General features: G+C 38.0%; 1 protein-coding gene across 27 annotated transcripts in view; it reads right to left on the minus strand.

The window, feature by feature from the left end:
- Positions 1 to 24,931, minus strand: part of SWT1 (SWT1 RNA endoribonuclease homolog) — a 131,564-nt gene that overhangs the window by 85,514 nt on the left and 21,119 nt on the right. For 12 of the 27 annotated variants that reach the window (XM_063647979.1, XM_063648022.1, XM_054466318.2 and 9 more), the window contains exons 6-11: positions 24,475 to 24,534; positions 22,845 to 22,977; positions 20,582 to 20,683; positions 19,999 to 20,187; positions 14,273 to 14,366; positions 754 to 899 (exon numbers count right to left, since the gene is read on the minus strand). In XM_063647979.1, coding sequence (XP_063504049.1) covers positions 754 to 899; positions 14,273 to 14,366; positions 19,999 to 20,187; positions 20,582 to 20,683; positions 22,845 to 22,977; positions 24,475 to 24,534 — 724 coding nt within the window. The remainder of the gene's footprint in view (positions 1 to 753; positions 900 to 14,272; positions 14,367 to 19,998; positions 20,188 to 20,581; positions 20,684 to 22,844; positions 22,978 to 24,474; positions 24,535 to 24,931) is intronic. The other 15 variants (XM_054466309.2, XM_054466337.2, XM_054466408.2 and 12 more) reach the window with 2 other exon arrangements.

Raw genomic sequence — 24,931 nt, forward strand, 5'->3', positions numbered from 1 at the left:
TCTCGGGTTCAAGCAATTCTCCTGCCTCAGCCTCCCGAGTAGCTGGGATTACAGGCGCCCGCCACCACGCCCAGCGAATTTTTTTGTATTTTTAGTACAGACAGGGTTTCCCCATGTTGGCCAGGCTGGTCTCAAGCTCCTCAGGTGATCCACCCACCTCGGCCTCCCAAAGTGCTGGGATTACAGGCATGAGCCAGCGTGCCCAGCCTGTTACTTCTTGATTATTAGTTTAAAATTTTTAAAAAGAAAACTATTACTAGATTCCAACAAGTTTCTCTATTGCTAGCTGAGTTTTTATCATATTAATAGAAGGTTATAAATAGAAAGCCAACTTAAAAAAGAAACTAAAAAATTATCTCTATGTCAACTAAATATCTCCTATAACTGCTATTAATTTAAAAGGAATACTCTGTTTCACTTGAAGAAAATGAAGGTGAAAAATAAAGGTACACTCTGCAAGGTACAAATTAGCATGTACACAGTGATTATAATGTAAAAATGTATGTAAGCGTGCAGACAAAAACATCAAATTAATTTGTAAAAGTACATATAGAAGGTAATAATGTTAATTATGTTTTCTTTTGGATTACCATCATAACTTCCATTTATTCAATGATTTACATGCCAGCAAGTATTCCAAACGATGTTATTTTAAATGTACAAAATAAAAATTTACTATTGATTCTAATGTTATAAATAATCTTAGTGTATAAAATAAGATATATCTCTAATTATTTATAGTAAAAATACTACCTGCTTTCAACTGTTGCTTGGGAATACAAGGCTGATGACACACATCTGTGTTCAGAGATAAGTGTGATAACTCTGCACTCAATTCTTCTTTACTGAGTGACTTCACACCACTTATTAGGCCTTTGTTTCTTAAGTTTCTATCATCCCTAAGGTTGGGAGGTTGGGATTAGGAGGAAAAAATATTTTTTATAAGGTAAACCACATGGCAAATCAAAACACATGAGATCTAGTCAGAGGCAGGTGATTCTCACTATATCTTAAGAAAGAATAACAACTCTTTTTAAAAAATATGAGCTTTGGGTACTAGGCACCATTCTAAAGTGCTTTATATATATATATAAATCTATTTAATCCTCACAACAAACTTCTGAGGTAGGAGTAGTATTAACTTTACCCCCATTTCACAGACGGGGAATTGAGGTGTAAAGAAGTTAAGTAACTTGTCCAAAGTTATACCCAGTAAGTGGGAGCTGGATTTGAATACAGGAATGTTGATTACCCAAAGAGAAATAAACAGAGAGCTATGTATGAGAAATAATTTACAGTAGGCAGACAAGTACAAATTTACTCAGATTAAGCATAAGACAAATAGCACAAACTTGCTGTTTGCTGAAAGAAGCCAATATGATTAGAAGATAATGCATGAGACCAGTTTATGAGGTTACAGAGAAGGACAAGGACATTAAAAAACAGGAACTTTAAGGGCTTCAGTGGGGAAATGACATGATTGTATCTGTGTTTATTAAATTGTTCCGGAGGCCAGTAGGCTTCCAGCTTCTGTTAATGGCAGAGTAGTCTGGTCACATTAAGCCTACTACGAATGAGAATTATAAAATCTAAACCAAAAAAATATATATATTAACTATTTGAAGGCACTAGAAAGCAACAGAATGTAGGCAGAAGCTGGAGTGGGAGTCCACCCTGAAGACACAGAAAATGCATAGCGAGAACTACAAGTCTCTTTTTACCTAAGGGCATTTCCCAGTTCATCAAGTATGACAAGTATTAGTGGCTTGAAATGTCAAAGAACCATGTTCAAGGTTGACCAGGGCAGCTGGAAAGTTAAGGGGGAGAGTGCTCTAGGTTGGCAGCTGGCAAGATGTCTGAATAGGAACAGCTCCTGTCTGCAGCTCCCAGCGAGATCAACGCAGAAGGCAGGTGATTTCTGCATTTCCAACTGAGGTACCCAACTCATCTCACTGGGACTGGTTAGACAAAGTGTGCAGCCCTCGGAGGGCAAGCTGAAGCAGAGTGGGGCATCCAACCACCCAGGAAGTGCAAGAGGTCAGGGAACTCCCTCCCCTAGCCAAGCGAAGTTGTGAGGGACTGTGCCCTGAGGAACCGTGTACTCTGGCCCAGACACTATACTTTTCCCATGGTCTTCACAACCCGCAGACCAGGAGATTCCCTTGGGTGCCTACATCACTAGGGCCCTGGGTTTCAAGCCCAAAACTGGGCGGCCATTTAGGCAGACACTGAGCTAGCTGCAATAGGTTTTTTCATAATCCAGCGGCGCCTGAACACCAGCAAGACAGAACCATTCACTCCCCTGGAAGGGGGCGCTGAAGCCATGGAGCCAAGTGGTCTAGCTCCGTGGATCCCAGCCTCACAAAGCCTAGCAAGCTAAGATCCACTGGCTTGAAATTCTTGCTGCCAGCACAGCAGTCTGAAGTCAACCTGGGATGCTCGAATTTGGTGGGGGGAGGGGCATCCGCCATTACTGAAGCTTGAGTAGGCAGTTTTACCCTCACAGTGTAAACAAAGACCCCAGGAAGTTTAGACTCGGCGAAGCCCACCGCAGCGCCCCAAAGCCGCTGTACCCAAATTTCCTCTCTAGATTCCTCTTCTCTGGGCAGGGCACCTCTGAAAGAAAGGCAGCAGCCCCACCCAGGAGCTTGTAGATAAAACTCCTATCTCCCTGGGACAGAGCACCTGGGGGAAGCGGCGGCTGTGGGCACAGCTTCAGCAGACTTAAACGTTCCTGCCTGCCGGCTCTGAAGAGAGCAGTGGATCTCCCAGCACAGCGCTCCAGCTCTGCTAAGAGACAGACTGTCTCCTCAAGTGGGTCCTTGAACCTCGCGCCCCCTAACTAAGAGACACCTCCCAACAGGGGTTGACAGACACCTCATACAGGGGAACTCCAGCTGGCATCTGGCGGGTGCCCCTCTGGGACGAAGCTTCCAGAGGAAGGAACAGGCAGCAATCTTTGCTGTTCTGCAGCCTCTGCTGGTGATACCCAGGCAAACAAGGTCTGGAGTGGACCTCCAGCAAACTCCAGCAGACCTGCAGCAGAGGCGTCTGACTGTTAGAAGGAAAACCAACAAACAGGAAGGAGTAGCATCAACATCAACAAAAAGGGCATCCACACAGAAACCCTATCCGAAGGTCACCAACATCAAAGAACAAAGGTAGATAAATCCATAAAGATGAGGAAAAACCAGCTCAAAAAGGCTGAAAATTCCAAAATCACAATGCATTTTCTCCTCCAAAGGATCACAACTCCTCACCAACAAGAGAAAAAAACTAGACACAGAATGAGTTGATGAATTGACAGAAGTAGGCTTCAGAAAGTGGGTAATGGCAAACTCCTCTGAGCTAAAGGAGCATGTTCTAACTCAATGCAAGGAAGCTAAGAACCTTGAAAAAAACAGGTTAGAGGAATTGCTAACTATAATAACCAGTTCAGAGAAAAAGATAAATGACCTAATGGAGCTGAAAAAAACAGCACGAGAACTTCGTAAAGCATACACAAGTATTAATAGCCAAACCGATCAAGCAGAAGAAAGGATATCACAAACTGAAGATCAACTTAATGAAATGAAGCCTGAAGACAAGATTAGAGAAAAAAGAATAAAAAGGAACAAACAAAGCCTCCAGGAAATATGGAACTATGTGAAAAGACCAAACCTACATTTGACTAGTGTACTTGAAAATGACAGGGAGAATGGAACCAAGTTGGAAAACACTCTTCAGGATACTATCCAGGAGAACTTCCCCAACCTAGCAAGACAGGCCAACATTCAAATTCAGAAAATACAGAGAACACCACAAAGATACTCCTCAAGAAGAGCAACCCCAAGACACATAATCGTCACATTCACCAAGGTTGAAATGAAGGGAAAAATGTTAAGGGCAGTCAGAGAGAAAAGTCGGGTTACCCACAAAGGGAAGCCCATCAGACTAACAGCAGATCTCTCGGCAGAAACCCTACAAGCCACAAGAGAGTGGAGGCCAATATTCAACAATCTTAAAGAATTTTCAGCCCAGACTTTCATATCCAGCCAAACTAAGCTTCATAAGGCAAGGAGAAATAAAATCCTTTACAGACAAGCAAATGCTGTGAGATTCTGTCACCACCAGGCCTCCCTTACAAGAGGTCCTGAAGGAAGCACTAAATATGGAAAGGAACAACCAGTACCAGCCACTGCAAAAACATACCAAATTGTAAAGACCATCGACACTATGAAGAAACTGCATCAACTAATGGGCAAAATAACCAGCTAGCATCATAATGACAGAATCAAATTCACACATAACAATGTTAACCTTAAATGTAAATGGGCTAGGCCAGGCGTGGTGGCTCATGCCTGTAATCCCAGCACTTTGGGAGGCCAAGGCGGGTGGATCACGAGGTGAGGAGTTCCAGACCAGCCTGACCAACATAGTGAAATACCGTCTCTACTAAAAATACAAAAATTAGCCAGGCATGGTGGTGTGCGCCTGTAATCCCAGCTACTCAGGAGGCTGAGGCAGGAGAATCGCTGAGGCAGGAGAACCCAGGACACGGAGGCTGCAGTGAGCTGAGATCTCACCACTGCACTCCAGGCTGGATGACAGAGCGAGACTCATCTCAAAAAAAAAAAAAATGTAAACAAGCTAAATGCCCCAATTAAAAGACACAGACTAGCAAACTGGATAAAGAGTCAAGACTCATCAGTGTGCTGTATTCAGGAGCCCCATCTCATGTGAAAAGACACACATAGGCTCAAAATAAAGGGATGGAGGAAGATTTACAAAGCAAATGGAAAGCAAAAAAAAGCAGGGGTTGCAATCCTAGTCTCTGATAAAACAGACTTTAAACAGAGATCAAAAGAGACAAAGAAAGGCATTACTTAATGGTAAAGAATCAATGCAACAAGAAGAGCTAACTTTCCTAAATATATATGCACCCAATACAGGAGCAGCAGATTCATAAAGCAAGTTCTTAGAGACCTACAAAGAGACTTAGACTCCCAACACAATAATAGTGGGAGACTTTAACACCCCACTGTCAATATTAGACAGATCAACAAGACAGAAAAGTAACAAGGATATCCAGGACTTGAACTCAGCTCTGGACCAGGTGGACCTAATAGAGAGAACTCTCCACCCCAAATCAACAGAATATACATTCTTCTCAGCACATCACACTTATTCTAAAACTGACCACATAATTTGAAGTAAAACACTCCTCAGCAAATGCAAAAGAATGTAAATCATAATAAACAAGTCTCTCAGACCACAGTGCAATCAAATTAGAACTCAGGATTAAGAAACTCACTCAAAACCACACAACGTCATGGAAACTGAACAACCTGCTCCTGAATGACTACCGGGTAAATAACGAAATGAAGGCAGAAATAAATAAGTTCTTTGAAACCAGTGAGAACAAAGACACAATGTTACAGAATCTCTGGGACATAGCTAAAGCAGTGTTTAGAGGGAAATTTATAGCACTAAACGCACACAAGAGAAAGCCGGAAAGATCTAAAATTGACACCCTAACATCACAATTAAAAGACGTAGAGAAACAAGAGCAAACAAATTCAAAAGCTAGCAGAAGAAAAGAAATAACTAAGATCACAGCAGAACTGAAGGAGATAGAGACACAAAAAACCCTTCAAAAACTCAATGAATCCAGGAGCTGGTTTTTTGAAAGATCAACAAAATAGACAGACTGCTAGCCAGACTAATAAAGAAGAAAAGAGAGATAACAAAAAAAATGATAAAGGGGATATCACCACCCATCCCACAGAAATACAAACTACCATCAGAGAATACTATAAACACATTTACGCAAATAAACTAGAAAATCTAGAAAAAAATGGAGAAATTCCTGGACACATACACCCTCCCAAGTCTAAATCAGGAAGAAGCTGAATCCCTGAATAGACCAATAACAAGTTCTGAAATTGAGGCAGCAATTAATAGCCTACCAACCAAAAAAGTCCAGGACCAGATGGATTCACAGCCAAATTCTACTAGAGGAACAAAGAGAAGCTGGCACCATTCCTTCTGAAACTATTACAAACAATAGAAAAAGAGGGACTCCTCCCTAATGCATGAGGCCAGCATCATCCTGATACCAAAACCTGGCAGAGACACAACAAAAAAGAAAATTTCAGACAAATATCCCTGATGAACATCAATGCAAAAATCCTCAATAAAATACTAGCAAACTGAATCCAGCAGCACATTAAAAGGCTTATCCACCACGATCACGTCGGCTTCATCCCTGGGATGCAAGGCTGGTTCAACATATGCAAATCAATCATTGTAATCCATCACATAAACAGAACCAATGACAAAAACCACATGATTATCTCAATAGATGTAGAAAAGGCCTTCGATAAAATTCAACACCCTTCATGCTAAAAACTCTCAATAAACTCGGTGGAACGAGTTTGAAATGGAATATATCTCAAAATATTAAGAGCTATTTATGACAAACCCACAGCCAATACCACACTGAATGGGCAAAAGCTGGAAGCATTGCCTTTGAAAACCGGCACAAGACAAGGATGCCCTCTCTCTCCACTCCTATTCAACATAGTATTGGAAGTTCTGGCCAGGGCAATCAGACAACAGAAAGAAATAAAGGGTATTCAAATACGAAGAGAAGAAATCAAACTGTCTCTGTTTGCAGATGACATGATTGCATATTTTCTAAATATATAAATATTTTCTAAAGTCTCAGGATACAAAATCAATGTGCAAAAATCACAAGCATTCCTATACACCAATAAATGACAAACAGCAAACCAAATCAGGAGTGAACTCCCATTCACAATTGCTACAAAGACAATAAAATAACTAGGAATACAACTTACAAGGGATGAGAAGGACCTTTTTAAGAAGCACTGCAAACCACTGCTCAAGGAAATAAGAGAGGACACAAACAAATGGAAAAACATTCCATGCTCATGGATAGGAAGAATCAATATTGTGAAAATGGCCACAATGTCCAAAGTAATTTATTGATTCAATGCTATCCTGATCAAGCTACCACTGGCTTTCTTCACAGAATTAGAAAAGCTACTTTAAATTTCATATGGAAAGAAGAAAGAGCCCATATAGCCAAGACAATCCTAAGCAAAAAGAACAAAGCTGGAGGCATCACACTACCTGACTTCAAACTATACTACAAGGCCACAGTAACAAAAACAGTATGGTACTGGTACCAAAACAGAGATATAGACCAATGGAACAGAACAGAAGCCTCAGAAATAACATCTACAACCATCTGATCTTTGACAAACCTGACAAAAACAAGCAATGGGGAAAGGATTCCCTACATAATAAATGGTGTTGGGAAAACTGGCTAGCCATATGCAGAAAACTGAAACTGGAACCCTTCCTTACACCTTACACAAAAATTAACTCAAGATGGATTAAAAACTTAGATGTAAGACCTAAAACCATAAAAACCCTAGAAGAAAACCTAGGCGATACCATTCAGGACATAGGCATGGGCAAAGACTTCATGACTAAAACACCAAAAGCAATGGCAACAAAAGCCAAAACTGACAAATGGGATCTAATTAAACTAAAGAGCTTCTGCACATCAAAAGAAACTATCATCAGGGTTAACAAGCAACCTACAGAATGTGAGAAAATTTTTGCAACCTATCATTTGACAAAGGGCTAATATCCAGAATCGACAAAGACCTTAAACAAATTTACAAGAAAAAAACAACCCCATCAAAAAGGGGGCAAATGATATGAACAGACACTTCTCAAAAGAAGACGTTTATGTGTCAACAAACAAGGAAAAAAAGCTCATCATTACTGGTCATTAGAGAAATGCAAATCAAAACCACAATGAGATACCATCTCATGCCAGTTAGAATGGCAATCATTAAAAAGTCAAGAAACAACAGATGCTGGAGAGAACGTGCAGAAATAGGAACACTTTCACACTGTTGGTGGGAGTGTAAATTAGTTCACCACTGTAGAAGACAGTGTGGTGATTCCTCATGCATCTAGAACCAGAAATACCATTTGACCCAGCAATCCCATTACTGGGTACATACCCAAAGGATTATAAGTCATGCTACTATAAAGACACATGCACACATATGTTAATTGCGGCACTATGCACAATAGCAAAGACTTGGAACCAACCCAAATGTCCATCGGTGATAGACTGGATTAAGAAAATGTGGCACATATACACCATGGAATACTATGCACAATTGCATAGTGTTAAATAGGGAAAGGATTCCCTATTTAATAAATGGTGCTGGGAAAACTGGCTAGCCATATGTAGAAAGCTGAAACTGGATCCCTTCCTTACACCTTATACAAAAATCAATTCAAGATGGATTAAAGACTTAAATGTTAGACCTAAAACCATAAAAACCCTAGAAGAAAACCTAGGCATTACCATTCAGGACATAGGCATGGGCAAGGACTTCATGTCTAAAACACCAAAAGCAATGGCAACAAAAGCCAAAATTGACAAATGGGATCTAACTAAACTAAAGAGCTTCTGCACAGCAAAGGAAACTACCATCAGAGTGAACAGGCAACCTACAAAATGGGAGAAAATTTTCGCAACCTACTCATCTGACAAAGGGCTAATATCCAGAATCTACAATGAACTCCAACAAATTTACAAGAAAAAAACAAACAACCCCATCAAAAAGTGGGCGAAGGACATGAACAGACACTTCTCAAAAGAAGACATTTATGCAGCCAAAAAACACATGAAAAAATGCTCACCATCACTGGCCATCAGAGAAATGCAAATCAAAACCACAATGAGATACCATCTCACACCAGTTAGAATGGCAATCATTAAAAAGTCAGGAAACAACAGGTGCTGGAGAGGATGTGGAGAAATAGGAACACTTTTACACTGTTGGTGGGACTGTAAACTAGTTCAACCCTTGTGGAAGTCAGTGTGGCGATTCCTCAGGGATCTAGAACTAGAAATTCCATTTGACCCAGCCATCCCATTACTGGGTATATACCCAAAGGACTATAAATCATGCTGCTATAAAGACACATGCACACGTATGTTTATTGCCGCATTATTCACAATAGCAAAGACTTGGAACCAACCCAAATGTCCAACAATGATAGACTGGATTAAGAAAATGTGGCACATATACACCATGGAATACTATGCAGCCATAAAAAATGATGAGTTCATGTCCTTTGTAGGGACATGGATGAAATTGGAAATCATCATTCTCAGTAAACTATCGCAAGAACAAAAAACCAAACACCGCATATTCTCACTCATAGGTGGGAATTGAACAATGAGAACACATGGACACAGGAAGGGGAACATCACACTTCGGGGACTGTTGTGGGGTAGGGGGAGGGGGGAAGGATAGCATTGGGAGATATACCTAATGCTAGATGACGAGTTGGTGGGTGCAGCGCACCAGCATGGCACATGTATACATATGTAACTTACCTGCACATTGCGCACATGTACCATAAAACCTAAAGTATAATAATAATAATAATTAAAAAAAAAAAAAGAAAGAAAATGTGGCACATATACACCATGGAATACTATGCAGCCATAAAAAAAGGATGAGTTCATGTCCTTTGCAGGGACATGGATGACGCTGGAAGCCATCATCCTCAGCAAACTAACACAGGAACAGAAAACCACACACTGCATGTCCTCACTCATAAGTGGGAGTTGAACAATGAGAACACATGGACACAGGGAGGGGAACACCACACACTGGGGCCTGTTGGGCGGTTGAGGAATAGGGGAAGGATAGCATTAGGAGAAATACTTAATGCAGATGACAGGTTGATGGATGCAGCAAATCACCATGGCACGTGTATACCTATGTAACAAACCTGCGCGTTCTGCATATGTATCCCAGAACTGAAAGTATAATAATAATAAAAAAAAGAAAGTTAAGGGAGAAACTGAAGTAAAGAAACCACAGAGCAAGTGAGCCCCAAAATCTGCATATAAACTATGCCCAGAGAAAAACAACATACTGCCAAGAGTCAAAGTAATCAACAGAACTAGGCTTGAATACGACACAGATACTGAAGCTATCTGACAGCAAATTTAAAGTAATTTTTATTAATATGTTAAAGGCTCTAATGGAAAAGGTGAAAGAAAGGAAAATCAAGCAGTTTCATAGAGATGAAAACCATAAGAATAAAATGGAAATGCTAGCAATAAAAAACACAGTAACAAAAATGCAGAATGCCTTGAACAGGCTTGTCAATGGACTTGACAAAGGCAAGGAAAGAATCAACAAACTTGAAGGGAAGTCAAAAGAAATTACCCAAACTGAAACAAAAAGATAATAAAAGACTTTTTTTTAAAAAAAAAAAAGTATCCAAGAGCTGTGGGACAATATATACAACAGCAATATCCTTATGGTACCTGTGAAGCAGTATAGTATTTGAAGGTAGGCTTTAATAAGTAAAGATGTATATTGTAAACACTAAAACAACCATAAGAAGTTTTTTCAAAAAAGTATAAATAAGTAAATAATGGGGACAAAATGGTATCATTAAAAATGCACAATTAATCGAAAAGAGAAAAAGGAAGAAAAGCACAGATGGAACAAAACAAATAGAAAATAATTTGCAAAATGGTAGATTTTAATCCAACAAATTAAATGTGTATGGTCTAAACTTAACAGTTAAAAGACAGAAATTGTCAGATTGGTCAAAAAAGAACCAACCATATGATGTCTACAAGAAACTTACTTTAAGTATACAGGCATAGAGGGGCTAAAAGTAAAAGGATACAAAAAGATACACCACATAAATACTAAGCAAAAGAAAGTTGGAATAGTTGCATTCATACTAGACAAAGAAGACTTTAGAACCAGGAACAATGTCAGAACCAAAAAGGACATTACATAATTATAAAAGAAGCAATTCTCCAAGAAGACAAGCATAAACAATCTTAGATGTATATGCATCTCACTACAAGTTTCTATCTTTTTGCCTGAGGGAATTCTCCAATTCATCAATGGCTTTACCACAACAGAAAGCCATAGCTTTAGCGGCTTTCACAATACATGAAGCAAAACAAATACAACTGAAAGGAGAAATAGACAAATCCACAATTACAGTTGGAGACTTCAATACTCCTTTCAAAGTGATCACAGAAAAAGTAGGCGACCAGCCTGGGCAAGGCGGCTCATGACTGTAATCCCAGCACTTTGGGAGGCCGAGGCGGGAGGATCAGGAGGTCAGGAGATCAAGATCATCCTGGCCAACATGGTGAAACCCTGTCTCTACTAAAAATACAAAAATTATCCAGGCATGGCAGCATGCAACTGTAGTCCCAGCTACTTGAGAGGCTAAGGCAGGAGAATTGCTTGAACCCGGGAGGCAGAGGCTGCAGTGAGCCAAGATTGCACCACTTCACTCCAGCCTGGGCGACAGAGTGAGACTCCATCTCAAAAAAAAAAAAAAAGAAAAAAAAAAGAAAAAGTAGGCCAGTAAGGTTATAGAAGACCTGAAGGATACTATCAACCAACCTGACCTAATTGAAATTTATAGAATACCCCACCCATAAGGGCAGAATACACATTCTGTTCAAATACACAGAAAACATTCACTAAAACAGACCATATTCTTGGCTACAAAACAAACTTTAACAAATTTAAAAGAACAGAAATCATGTAAATTATGTTCTCAATTCACAAAGAAATTAAACTACAATTCAGTAAAAAAAACAAAACAAGTATCTGAAAATTTTGCAAACACTTAGAATTAGGCAACAAACGTCTAAATAACCTATATGGATCAGAGAAAGAGTCACAAGGGAAATTATAAAGTATATTGAATAGAATGAAAATGAAAACACAACATATTAAAATTTGTGGGATACAACTGCAGAAGTGCTTAGAGGACATTTATAGCAGTACCAAATAAGTGATCTAAGTTTCCACCTTAAGAAACAAGAAAAAAAGAGCACAAAAAGGCAAGAGAGTACTTTCTGGGCCAGGCGCGGTGGTTCATACCTGTAATTCCAGTACTTTGGGAGGCCAAGGTGGCCGGATCATCTGAGGTCAGGAGTTTGAGACCAGCCTGACCAATATGGCGAAACCCCATCTCTACTAAAAATACAAAAATTAGTCAGGCGTGGTGGCACTTGCCTGTAATCCCAGCTTCTTGGGAGGCTGAGACAGGAGAATCGCTTGAACCCGAGAGGCAGAGACTGCAGTGAGCCGAGATTGCGCCACTGCACTCCAGCCTGGGTGACAGAGTGAGACTCTGTCTCAAAAAAAAAAAAAAAAAGAGGAGTTACAGACATGTTCTATATATTAACAGGATGTGAGCTACACCAGTGCATCCATTTGTCAACATTGTATAGTTTAGATTTGTGCATTTCCTCAGCTACTCAGGGGCTGAGGAAGGAGGATCGCTTGAGCCCAGGAGTTTGAGACTAGCCTGGGCAACATAGCAAGACCCTGTTTCTAAAAAATAAAATTAAAGAAGACCACACAGGACTGGCTAATTCACTGTATATAGATCATGAAGAAAAGGCAGGTATCAAAATTTACTCCCTGGTTTCTGGCTTTAGCATATGGGTAGGAAGTGACCCTTTTTATTCAGGTGTAGAAGAGTTGAGAAGAAAAACTCAAGAGTTCATTTACGGAGATGATAGGTTTCAGATGTCTATGAAACATCCAAGAGATATCAAATAAATAGTTGAATATATTAGCCTGGAGTTTAGAAAAGCAATATGGATTGGAGATATTAATTGTGTTGCTGGCCCAGACTTAGGATTGTAAATGTAAGCACTTAGAATGATGCATAGTATATAAGTGTTATAAAAGTTTTTCTGATTACTATCACTATCAATTGACATTGTCATCATCCATTTTAAGTAATATAAATATGTCCTCACAATAGCAGGTATGACTTATACAATACACAGGATTATCACTATTTAAAGAAAATACATACAAACCAACCAAAAAAAAGAGAGAAAAACAGGCTCACCACTTGGAACACGACTATGCCAGAATTAAAAGCAAGGTTTGGCTATAAATTTTCAGTCGCTAAAAAATAGTATATCTGTTAATCCCAAAAAAAAGCAGTGAATGTATAAATAATGGAGAATTGATAAAGTTTTGTCAATTTAATTTTCATTCTAAGCTGAACTAAAAAAATAATTACATAACAAAGAATTACTTCTCAAATTTATCTCAAATTCAAAATGATTTATATATTATTAATTCTATTTCAGCCTTCAACAAACTCCAAAGTAATATGTCCTAGATCAAAATATAATTTAAAACTTATAGATAGAAAGCTCCAATATTTCCTTTAATAGCAAAAGGAATCACATTATCTTTGAAGATAGCTAAAATAATAACACTGACCAGAATGTTTAAAAGAGACATGTTAGGGCCAATGATTTCTATAATAGCTCCATTTCACAGAAAGAATTTGAGCATGATCATGAAACTGTAAAAACTCCATTTTGCAGTGACTAAAATACAGATTAAAACTGCAAGTTTCAAAGCATGATGTAGACTGATTAAAAAAAAAACAAAAAACTGCAAATTAAAATTGCTCTTCTGTCCCTTCAGAACCTTTTCTCATACATGATGAATAAAATTTTGTTTAGCATTATCTTAGTTTTATCTTTGAACTAAGTTATGGAAATATTAGTAAGGAGGGAAGAAGCAGGGGGAAGGGAGAAGGAGGGAGAAAACTCTTACTGAGATCTTACTATATATTAGGCACTATTCTAAGTCATTTACATATATTAACAGACTAAATACAATAATCTCATGAGGCAGGTAATATTATTATTTCTGTTTATTTCACATGAGGAAACTAAGTTAAGCAACTTGTCCAGGGTCACAACGCTGATAAATGATAGATCAGGACTCCAATCCAGGCAGTCTTAACTCTATAATAGGCACCCAGCACACAACTCCAACATAAACTACCTTATCTCCACCTCACCAATATGTAAGTAAATAAATTTCTTGTCTCATCCTGTCGGATTCTGATTTTTAAACTATTTTGGAGAGATATTAAGTTGCCTCTTCCCCTGCTTTTCAAGTTTTCTGAATCATATAAAAATTAAACTGAAATAAAACTTCATCTAGTTGAGATCTCATTCCTCTAGTGCTCACACATTATAAGACTGTCAGATACAAGTGGGTATGCTTACTGGCAGATTTGGAAAATTACGTATGTTTTTGATCCTTGGTATGCTGGATACCATATGATTTTTTTTTAATTATTTGGTTTATTTTTTAAAAATAAAAAGTCAAATGACTATGAAACTCACGTGCACAGAATAACAAAAGAACAAGGGAATAATTCCTGGTGCTGGAGACAGCATTTTAGTACTCGATCATCATTGTTCTCATCACTCAATCCATCTGCAAATTTAGTAAAGGCAATGGTCAGTAAGTACACTAGAAATGTGGGTGCCACAGAAATAATCTAGGCTGTATTCACAAAACAAAAATATCTAAGAGATTTAAGGTAGTTAAGGTATGATACTATGATGGTGGACACACGTCATTATGCATTTGTCCAAATCCACAGAGTGTACAACACCAAGAGTGAACCTAATGTAAACTATGTACTCAGAATGATAATGAGGTCAATGGAGGATCATCAACTATAACAAAGGTACCACTCCAGTGAAGGATACTGATAATGGGGAAGCTATGCTTGTGTGGGGGCAGGAAGTATGTGGGAAATCTTGATGTCTTTTGTGCAATTTTCCCATGAAACTAAAACTACTCTCAAAAACTCTATTAAAAAATATATCTCAGCTGGGCACAGTGGCTCACGCCTGTAATCCCAGCACTTTGGGAGGCCGAGGTGTGCAGATCACTTGAGGTCAGGAGTTTGAGACCAGCCTGGCCAACATGGTAAAACCCCGTCTCTACTAAAAATACAAAAATTAGCCAGGCATTGTGACAGGTGCCTATAATCCCAGCTACTCGGAATCTGAGGCAGGAGAATCAGTTGAACCCGGGAGGCAGAAGTTGCAGTGAGCTGAGATCGCGCCACTGCACTCCAGGCTGGGCAACAGAGAGAGACTCCATCTCAAAAAAAAAAAAAGTATACATGTATTTATATATACATATATAAGAAATATATGTATTTCATATATATTTATTTTATGTATGTATAAAAGAAAGAAAACTTCATACATAAAAAGACAAGTAAAATAATTTTTTTTAAACTCTGAATCTAGAATTTACATAGCATACAGTTGTGGATTTAATGTGGTTAGTTCGCTATTAAAATGGCCTAGGATATGGCTATTAGTAAACTCAAAGGAAAGAAATGTGATCAGAAGGCTAAAACGTCAGACTAGAAACCAAAAACCATGAATTCTAATATCAATTCAGTCACTTACAGATTATAAGTAACTTAACATTTTCTCAGCTTAAGAAGTCTGTGAACTAATAAGCAACTGTTCTACCAGCAACTAAACTAGTTTCCTGTGTGTGCTCTCCCTTAATCTCTAAAGCAATGCAATTAGAGATATACAGGAGAAAGAAATATGGGCCCTAGGAAGGTAACACAAAAAGTAATTCCTAACAAATGTTAATCAGTTGCTGACAGGGTACCCTCTGGCATTCTCTAAGCCTCAAAACATGTAGCAAAAATTCAGTTTTTATAAAAATAATGCAGGCCAAGTGGGTGGTGCCTGTGATCCCAACATTTTGAGAGGCTGAGGCAGCGGGATCGCTTAAAGTCAGGATTCCAAGATCAGCCTGGGCAACATGGCAAGACTCTGCCTCTACAAAAAAACAAGAAAATTATCCAGGCTCGGTGGCACACTCCTGTAGTCCTATAGTCCCAGCTACTCAGGAGGCCGAGGAGGGAGGATCACTTGAGCTCAGGAGTTCAAGTCTACAGTGAGCTATGATCGTGCCACTGCACTCCAGCCTGAGTGACAGGGTGAGACCTTGCCTCTAAAAAAATTAAGAATAAAATAATAATAATAATGCAATGTGTAGAAATTGGACCAAAGATAATGTTTCCCACAAGTCCATATACTACCTACCTGAGAACTCCCTAGACTTATTAATAACACAGAATGCAGGACCATATCCCAAATATATTTCTGGGTAAGAATCTTTGAAGCCTGGACCCAGATCCTAATTTAAGCTCTTGGCCTGTCTCTTATACATTAAAATTTAAGACATACCAGCCAATTCATCTCAACCTTATTCCCAGTTTATAATCATTTTTCTCTCAACTTCTGGCCTATATTACTTAGTCCTCTAATTCTTCAAATTAGAAAACTCATTCATTCATGCAATAAATATTTATATAGGGCTTAATTTGTGCCAGGTTCCCATGCTAAGCAGATGGATATGCAAAGACAAACTCTTTAGGAGTTCATATTGGTGAAATCTAGACAGAGCTCAACTATGTCAGGACATGAGTGTGAGGAAGATGTGATTAAATTTCTTGATCAGATGACCAGTGAGCCAGACAGACATATATCACAGTAGCCAATTTTCCTTAAATTCAGAGGGTAAATGCCAAGAATAGTGCAAAATGTGTAACTCAAAATCATTAGTTAACTTTAAACAATTCAATTCAGCAGATAAAAGGAGGCTTAAAAGTAACAGTGCACTGCTCTAAAGGTATAAAACTCAAGATTATCAGTAGTACCACTTTTTCTAAGATATATGGAGCAGAAAAATAAACTGTAAGACTATTCATGAAATATTTAGTTATTCAATAAATACTTTTGAGCACCTGTACATGTACTGTTCAAAAGTGAACAAAATAAAGACTCCGGAAACAGACCAGTCTGGGTATGCATCCTTGTTTTCCCACTTACTAGGTATGTATCCTTGGGTGAAGTTTTTAATCATGAGGAGTAAATGAAAATGTATATAAAGTATTTAGCCCAGTGTATGGCAACAGTGAATGCTTAAAAGTACCATGTATTTATTACTTAAGATTCAGCTTGGCAAGGCGTGGTGGCTCACACCTGTAATCCTGGCACTTTGGGAAGCCGAGGCAGGCAGATCACCTGAGGTCAGGAGATCGAGATCAGCCTGACCAACATGGTGAAACCCCATCTCTACTAAAAATACCTTAAAAAATTAGCCGGGCATGGTGGCACATGCCTGTAATCCCAGCTACTCAGAAGGCTGAGGCAGGAGATTCGCACACTTGAGGCCGGGAGGCGGAGATTGCAGTGAGCTGAGATCATGCCACTGCACTCCAGCCTGGGCAACAAGAGCAAAACTCCATCTCAAAAAAATAAAAAAAAAATTAAAAAGATTCAGCTTAAATGGCATCTCAACATCAATGACCTCTACTCACACACAGAATAAATAAATTCTATATAAATTATAGTTATTAAGATGTTTAATATCTAATAGAATTTAACCTCCTCAACAGCAGCGTTTATCTTTCTCATTCACTGTTACAGGGCCAACACTTGGAACAGTGGCTGGTACAAATACTTGGCAAACAAATGAATCAATAAAAATACAATGAAAAATATAAAAATACAGAACAAATGTCTGATTGGGGGAGTGGCAGATAACTATTTGTTGCCTTTAATTATTTTTACCTTATTATAAAAAATATATAATTTTATTAGCCGGGCACAGTGGCTCACGCCTGTGAGCCGAGGGAGGCTGAGGCAGGTGGATCACCTGAGGTCAGGAGTTCGAGACCAGCCTGGCCAACATGATGAAACCCCATCTCTACTAAAAATACAAAAATCAGTGGGGTATGGTGGCTCACACCTGTAATCCCAGCTACTCTAGGAGGCTGAGGCACGAGAAGCTCTTGAAGGTGGAGCTAGGAGGTGGAGGTTCCAGTGAGCTAAGATCACGCCATTGCACTCCAGCCTGGGTGACAAAGGAACACTCTGTCTTTAAAAAAAAAAAAAAAGCCAGGCACGGTGGCTTATGCCTGTAATCTTAGCACTTTGGGAGGCCAAGGAGGGTGGATCACCTAAGGTCAGGAGTTAGAGACCAGCCTGGCCAACATGGTGAAACCCCATCTCTACTAAAAATACAAAAATTAGCCAGGCATGGTGGGGCGCACCTGTAATCCCAGCTACTTGGGAGGCTGAGGAAGGAGAATCACTTGAACCCGGGAGGTGGAGGTTGCAATGAGCTGAGATCACGCCACTGCACTCCAGCCTGCGTGATGGGAGCGAGACTCCATCTCAAAAAAAAAAAAAAACGTAATTAAAAATCTGGAAAATACAGAAAATATAAAGAAAATTAAAATAACTGATAAACCCATCAGGTAAATATCACCTCTATTCATCACTAATCAGTATATACATATAATTAAATAAATTTAGAATTATACTTCACATATTTTTTAATCTTATGTTTGTTTTTACTTAAAATTATATGTCATTAATGTTTTTCCAAATATAGTATCCCCTCATGTGGCTATAGCAATGTATGCAACTTCTCCAAATGTTATACAAGTTGATTCTAATTTTTTTGTTACATAAATAATGCTATAATGAACACTATTTATATAAATCACTGCCTGCATCTCTCACTTTTTTTAGGATACATTTCTAGAAAGACAATTATTATCCTTAGGCTTATTCAAGCACATTGCTAAATACTGCTCTTCTACAAAGTTACCAATTCATAGTCTCAAAGCAGTGCAGTGCTGTGAATCTTCCTAGCGGGTTGGGAGAGAGTAACTTTCTAAACTTAGAAGTGATAAAAATAAATCAGATATTAAAAAAAAGATAGATGAGTCTTATCAATCTGCATAAGCTTTTCATATAATGAGGACACAAGAGAATTATTGCCTATTCTGAACCATAAGCTATTAGTTTAATATATTAACTCAACCAATTTTCACAACCATTTTATGACGTGGAAGTTATTTCCTCTCATTTCATTTATTCAGTTTCTTCACCTTTAACTTTCCCCAGGTTATGCTATAAACCTAGGTTGATCATATTTCAAATCCTATGTTCCTCTCACTATAATAGATCAATACTATATCAAATAAATATAATTTTTCAAATAGTTAAGGACAAGGCTAAAATTACAGTCAACTAAAGCTACTCGACATGGACCATCTTCACTCAAAATTAATAAGCATTATATCTGGAATATACTAAGAGCTAATAAATATTTGTTTAGATAATGAATGAATGGTAGAGACCCTTTTTCTTCAAAATTTTAAGACTAAACAAAAATTTTAGACTAAAGTAATTCATCTTAAGATGAATCTAATCATGGCTTTTAAAGCCTTCTCATAGTTAATACCATAATTGGATTCCTCTTAAGATGAATTCTTTCAAATCTTATGGTGAATATGGGTGCAGTGGACAGTACAAATCCATGGTATTTAAAATAATGTAAGTTTACATATAGAAATAATTCTGAGCTGGGAAGAAACAAATTCTGAAAGAATGAAATAAATCTTCTAAATATACGTATAAATTCCACAGAAATAAGTGTTCCTTTATATAGATATTTTTCCAGCAAATTATATAAAATATAAAGAACATAATTAGCTTCTAAGACTAAAGCAATTTTTTAAATGACTTAATAGAAACTAGTATTGAAAAAAATTAAATGAGGGGAAAATCTATAGATCTTTATTGTAAAAACACCTCATTCATTATTACCGATTCTGACAAACCACAGGAAAACAACATCGTCTCCACAGTACATTAACTTCATACAGTGATATTAACAGACTAGAAACCTAGATCACTAACAGACTTCATCACTAAGCAATGGTATTTTTAAAAAAGGAGTCCAAGGTTCTGTGATACAGATAATTATGCATACACAACTATACAGTCACTATCTGTGAAATATAGACATAACATAAAAACGTCTAGGAGAAGCAGAAAAATAAAAATCAAAGACTTCTAAACTAAGCCACAAACCATCACAATGCCCCTTCCATTTCACATTCCAATGGGTTTAAATGTTTTAAAAGTTTTGCACCATTTCCCTCCAATAATGAGTCTGCACCCAAACAAGTATTAATCAGGAGGCACCCTGAGAGAACAATACTTACAATGTTTTTGGGATGCAAGTTGTATTGACTGACCCAATAGCTTTCTATCTTGATTTTTGAGACTGTCACTGATGAAACGAACTGCAGGTATAGCTTTGTGCTGGGCACGTTTTAGTAGTTTTCCTTCCTTCATACGATCTAGCTCTTGCATAACGACCCAGGGAATTATTAACACAAGTTTGTCAAAACCTAAAAAATAAAAAGATTTCTTAGAATTTAACAAACATTTATTGTTCTACTAAATGGAATTGCTGTCCAAGAGTTGAAAGTTTTAAAGCACACAGTCCCTACCTGTAAGAAATTCACAATAAATTGAGAGACAATATATTATAAAATGGAAATTTAAAAGAAAATAAATGTGTCAAAAGAATGTTAAAATTACTCTTGGAGATCAAAAAAAGAGTGAGTTCAGATTGCTAGTTTAACCTGTAAAGGCTTTTATAAACTTATAACACTGAATATGCTTAATATATAGCATATCTAAATGGAGACATGTTCATGGCAAAAAAAGCCACATCACTGTTAATATAAAATATCAACTCAAGGAAGAAAATCAGAATCTTTAAATATGTTCTGTAAATACCTGCTACTTCTGTTGTCTTCAAAATTCTAACAAATTTGAGATGATTCATCAGAATATTTGTGTCAATAACAATTAGAAGCTTTCTGTCCAAAGTATTATTTGCTAAAGAAAAAGAGCAAATATTTCATGACACTTGATAATACACTTATATAATGACTAAAATTTTGATATCACAGAAGCATTGAAAATTCAATTAAATTTAAAACGCCTCTTTGTCTTGTTAACTGTATCAGAGATTTACACAGTTGGCTAGACTCTCAAGCTGATATCTATCTGGCCCATATCCTTGTTGCCAAGTAAATTTCTCCCCAATCAATTAAGGGTCCTCTGGATAGGAATTGCAACCCCTGTTTGGAGTGGGAGTGGGGTAGAGAATCGTCTAAGTCAAAGTGGGCAGAGAAGGTAAGGGTTGGCAAAGCAGAAATACACAGGAAACCTGGGGCCAAGACTGTGAAAAACCAGCCATGGAGAATGTTTTTGAGAGCATTCTCAAGAGAAGTCCTTTAGACAATAAAAACAAAATTGCTTTTACTTCGATTCTTAAGAGAAAGAATAGTAATCAATGTTTAATCACCCACCAGCAGAATATTATAAATTGCTTGCAGGTGGATTTTAAATTATGAACTGACTTGCCTGGGAAGTAATTATGTTTCTAACTTCTGTCGTGGATCACCGGTAGTTGTGCACTTAGTAATTATAAGCTAATTTTAACATATCCTGAGTGAATATAATTGAAAGATGAATATGTGTAAAAGAAAATACATGCCGGACGTGGTGGCTCACGCCTGTAATCCCAGCACTTTGAGAGGCCGAGGCGGGCCAATCACCTGAGGTCAGGAGTTCAAGATCAGCCTGGCCAACATAGTGAAACTCCATCTCTACTAAAAATTAGCTGGGCACGGTGGCACACGCCTGTAGTCCCAGCTACTCGGGAGGCTGAGGCAGGAGAATTGCTTGAACCTGGATGCATAGGTTGCAGTGAGTGGAGATAGCTCCAATTCCAGCCTGGACAACAGAGGGAGACTCCGTCTCAAAAAAAGAAAAACCCACAAACAAACAAAAAAAGAAAATACATAATAATTCTAGCATTGTTATTGCATAGGATTATTTTGAGGATCAGATAAGTTAATACATAGGAAAACATTTGAAAGATGAAAACTGTAATGTGAATGTAAGGTAGCATTACCTTTCTTTTTTTTTTTTTTTGAGATGGACTTTTGCTCTTGTTGCCCAGGCTGGAGTGCAGTGGCTCAATCTTGGCTCACTGCAACCTCTGCTTCCCGGGTTCAAGCCATTCTCCTGCCTCAGCCTCCTGAGTAGCTGGGAACACAGGCATGGGCCACCATGCCCAGCTAATTTTTCATATTTTTAGTAGAGATGGGGTTTCACCATGTTGGCCAGACTGGTCTCGAACTCCTGACCTCAGGTGATCCACCCTCCTTAGCCTCCCAAAGTGCTGGGATTACAGGCGTGAGCCACCGTGCCCGGTCAGCATTATCATTTTTAAAAATGGAATTTGAAACAGTACACTGATAGATTTCAGATAATCTCTATCATTACCTTCTCCCGGTAGCAAAAAAAAATGATCAAAATTTCACAACATGAATAAGAAATCAATACATATAATACCTTCAAGCAATCCGCATTCTTTTTTTTTTTTTTTTTGGGGGGGGGGAGAGAGAGAGGGGGTCTTGTTCTGTCACCCAGGCTGGAATGGGGTGGCACAATCTTGGCACACTGCAGCCTCAACCTCCCAGGCTCAAGCAATCCTCCCACCTCAGCCTCCTGAGTAGCTGCGACTACAGGCGCATGCCATCACACCTAGCTAACTTTATTTTCTGTAGACAGGAGGTCTCACTATGTTGCCCAGGCTGGTCTTGAACTCTTGGGTTCAGGCAATCCTCCCATCTCAGCCTTCCAAAATGCTGGAATTACAGGCGTGAGCCACTGCACCAACTATTCTGCATTATTTCTGATCAGTGCTTTACATAGTTGAAATTGTTAAAGTTATAACAGCAAGAATAAAAGACAACTCATAATTCTAATTACTACCTCTTGACAGAAAAAGAGAAAATATATCTAACTAATAATATGAAATATGTAAAACCAATAAGACAAATATTGGATCTAATTCCTGTACCTAAAAAATAAACTATTACTTTATCATTCATTTCAAGTGAGCACATTTTAACATTTTTCATCTAAATATTATAAAAATTGAATATTGGCACATTAATTTTTAGGAAAGCATAGCGGAGCATACACATCAACATATAGGGTATACCAGAGGAGGAATGTACATCATCTTCTAAGTCAATTTCCATACTCATTAACTCTCCAGGTAAATCCACACTTTTTTCCACACGTGCAGCATGAAGCTCTTCTACTACCTGCATCTAAAGTATAAAAGACCCCAGTGAAATATTTTGAGTTACGTTGCAGATTGACAAGAGAGGAAAGCAATTAATTCTTAATTAATTCACTTGAGATGGTTTATGGAAAGAAAAAATTTTATAAAACTCTGAAGGGGCATAGTAAAAGAATAAAGATTTATAAACACACACATGGTTTTCAAAATAGTTTTCTTCTTACCTCCATAACTTATGCAAGCAAATTATTTAACAACTTTGGGTCTCAGTTTGTTAATTCACAAAATAGAAATCTTTAATATCTATTTCCTTTAGGATTTTTGTGAGGAATAAATGAAATAAGCTAGGTGAAGCTCCTTGCACAGAGCCAAATACCTAGACATTAAAGTAAGTTCATTCTCATTCCAATTCTCACTTCATTTTAGGAGTCAAATTTTTATCTTGACAGTAAGCATTCTTCTTGAGATTTCTAAGATTGTTTATGAACCATCATAAACTGAAATCTAGATCTTAAAACCATTCTCACTTCACAGAAATACTTCTCTGATGTATTGTGACACAAAGAAATGAAAATACAGTCTAGCTTTAGATCAGAGGTGAGACATCTTTCTTCTATCAAGGAGCACCTCAAAACAGAAAAATACAATTGACTGTCACAAATAAAAATCAATTAATATAGTTTGAAAGTTTTTTGTTTTGTTTTGAGACAGAGTCTTGCTCTGTCAGCCAGGCTTAAGTGCAGTGGCACGATCTTGGCTCACTGCAACCTCCATCTCCCGGGCTCCAGTAAGTCTCCTGCCTCAGCCTCCTGAGCAGCTGGGATTACAGGCATGTACTACCATGTCCAGCTAATTTCTGTATTTTTAGTAGAGACAGGGTTTCACCATGTTGGCCAGGCTGGTCTCCAACTCCTGACCTCGGGTAATCCTCCCGCCTTGGCCTCCCAAAGTGCTGGGATTACAGGCTTGAGCCACCGTGCTTGGCCTGAAAGTCTTTAAAAAGACAATTACAAAGTGTTCCACGAATCTCATCTTAACTTAGGACAAGTCAACATAAAATTCTATGAAGATCAGTCAGGGGACTCTGGTTGGGAAATGAAGCAACAGGTAAAAAGATAAACACTCGTGTACTCTCATTTTCATTGAATAATGTTTTCATCTTATTGATGATTTTTAAAATGAAGTAAAAACATGTTAATGTCCTACTGCATTTTGGCAACCCTAGGCATAAACAGGGAAAGTGTCATAATATTAAATCAAAATTCAGATTACTTGTGGGCCACTGGTTTCATGCTCTTTGTTCACAACAGATAACCTTACTAGAAACAAAAGTAAAAAGTACTAAAGTATACTTTTCTGAATAGTTTTGGATGACTTCATAAAACCCTACATATTGATTTAAATAGAAACATCATTGTTATTTTCATATTATCAAGGTTTCTACAGTCATCATTTTTTATTAAAAGTAGGAACTGTTTGACTTAATTTCATTAAAAATATCAAAGTAAGTAAGAATATCCATAACCTCTTGATCTGCATCCTGGATACTTTCAGATGACACAGAAGAACATGGTGCTTCAAAACTCTGAAACGAAAGCAATTTCATTAGCTAAGAATAAAGCATAACCTAAATAGGGTTTTTCAACCTTGTCACTATTAACCTTCAGGGTCAGATAATTCACTTTAGGGGTTGCCCTGTCTATTGCAGGATGGTTAGCAGCATCACTGACCTCTGTCCTCCAGAATGTCAGTAGCACTACCCACCTACCCCTACTCCCAAACTTTTTTTTTTTTTTTTTAAAGACAGGGTCTCACTCTGTCACCCAAACTGGAGTGCAATGGCACAACTGTGGTTCACCACAGCCTCAACCTCCTGGACTCAAGTGATTCTCCCACCTCAGCCACCTGAGTAGCTGAGACCACAGGCACACCAACACACCTGGCTAATTTTTGTATATTTTGTAAACAAAAGAGTTATTTTT

The sequence above is a fragment of the Pongo pygmaeus genome, chromosome 1 (assembly GCF_028885625.2).
Source record: "Pongo pygmaeus isolate AG05252 chromosome 1, NHGRI_mPonPyg2-v2.0_pri, whole genome shotgun sequence".
Taxonomy (NCBI): domain Eukaryota; kingdom Metazoa; phylum Chordata; class Mammalia; order Primates; family Hominidae; genus Pongo; species Pongo pygmaeus.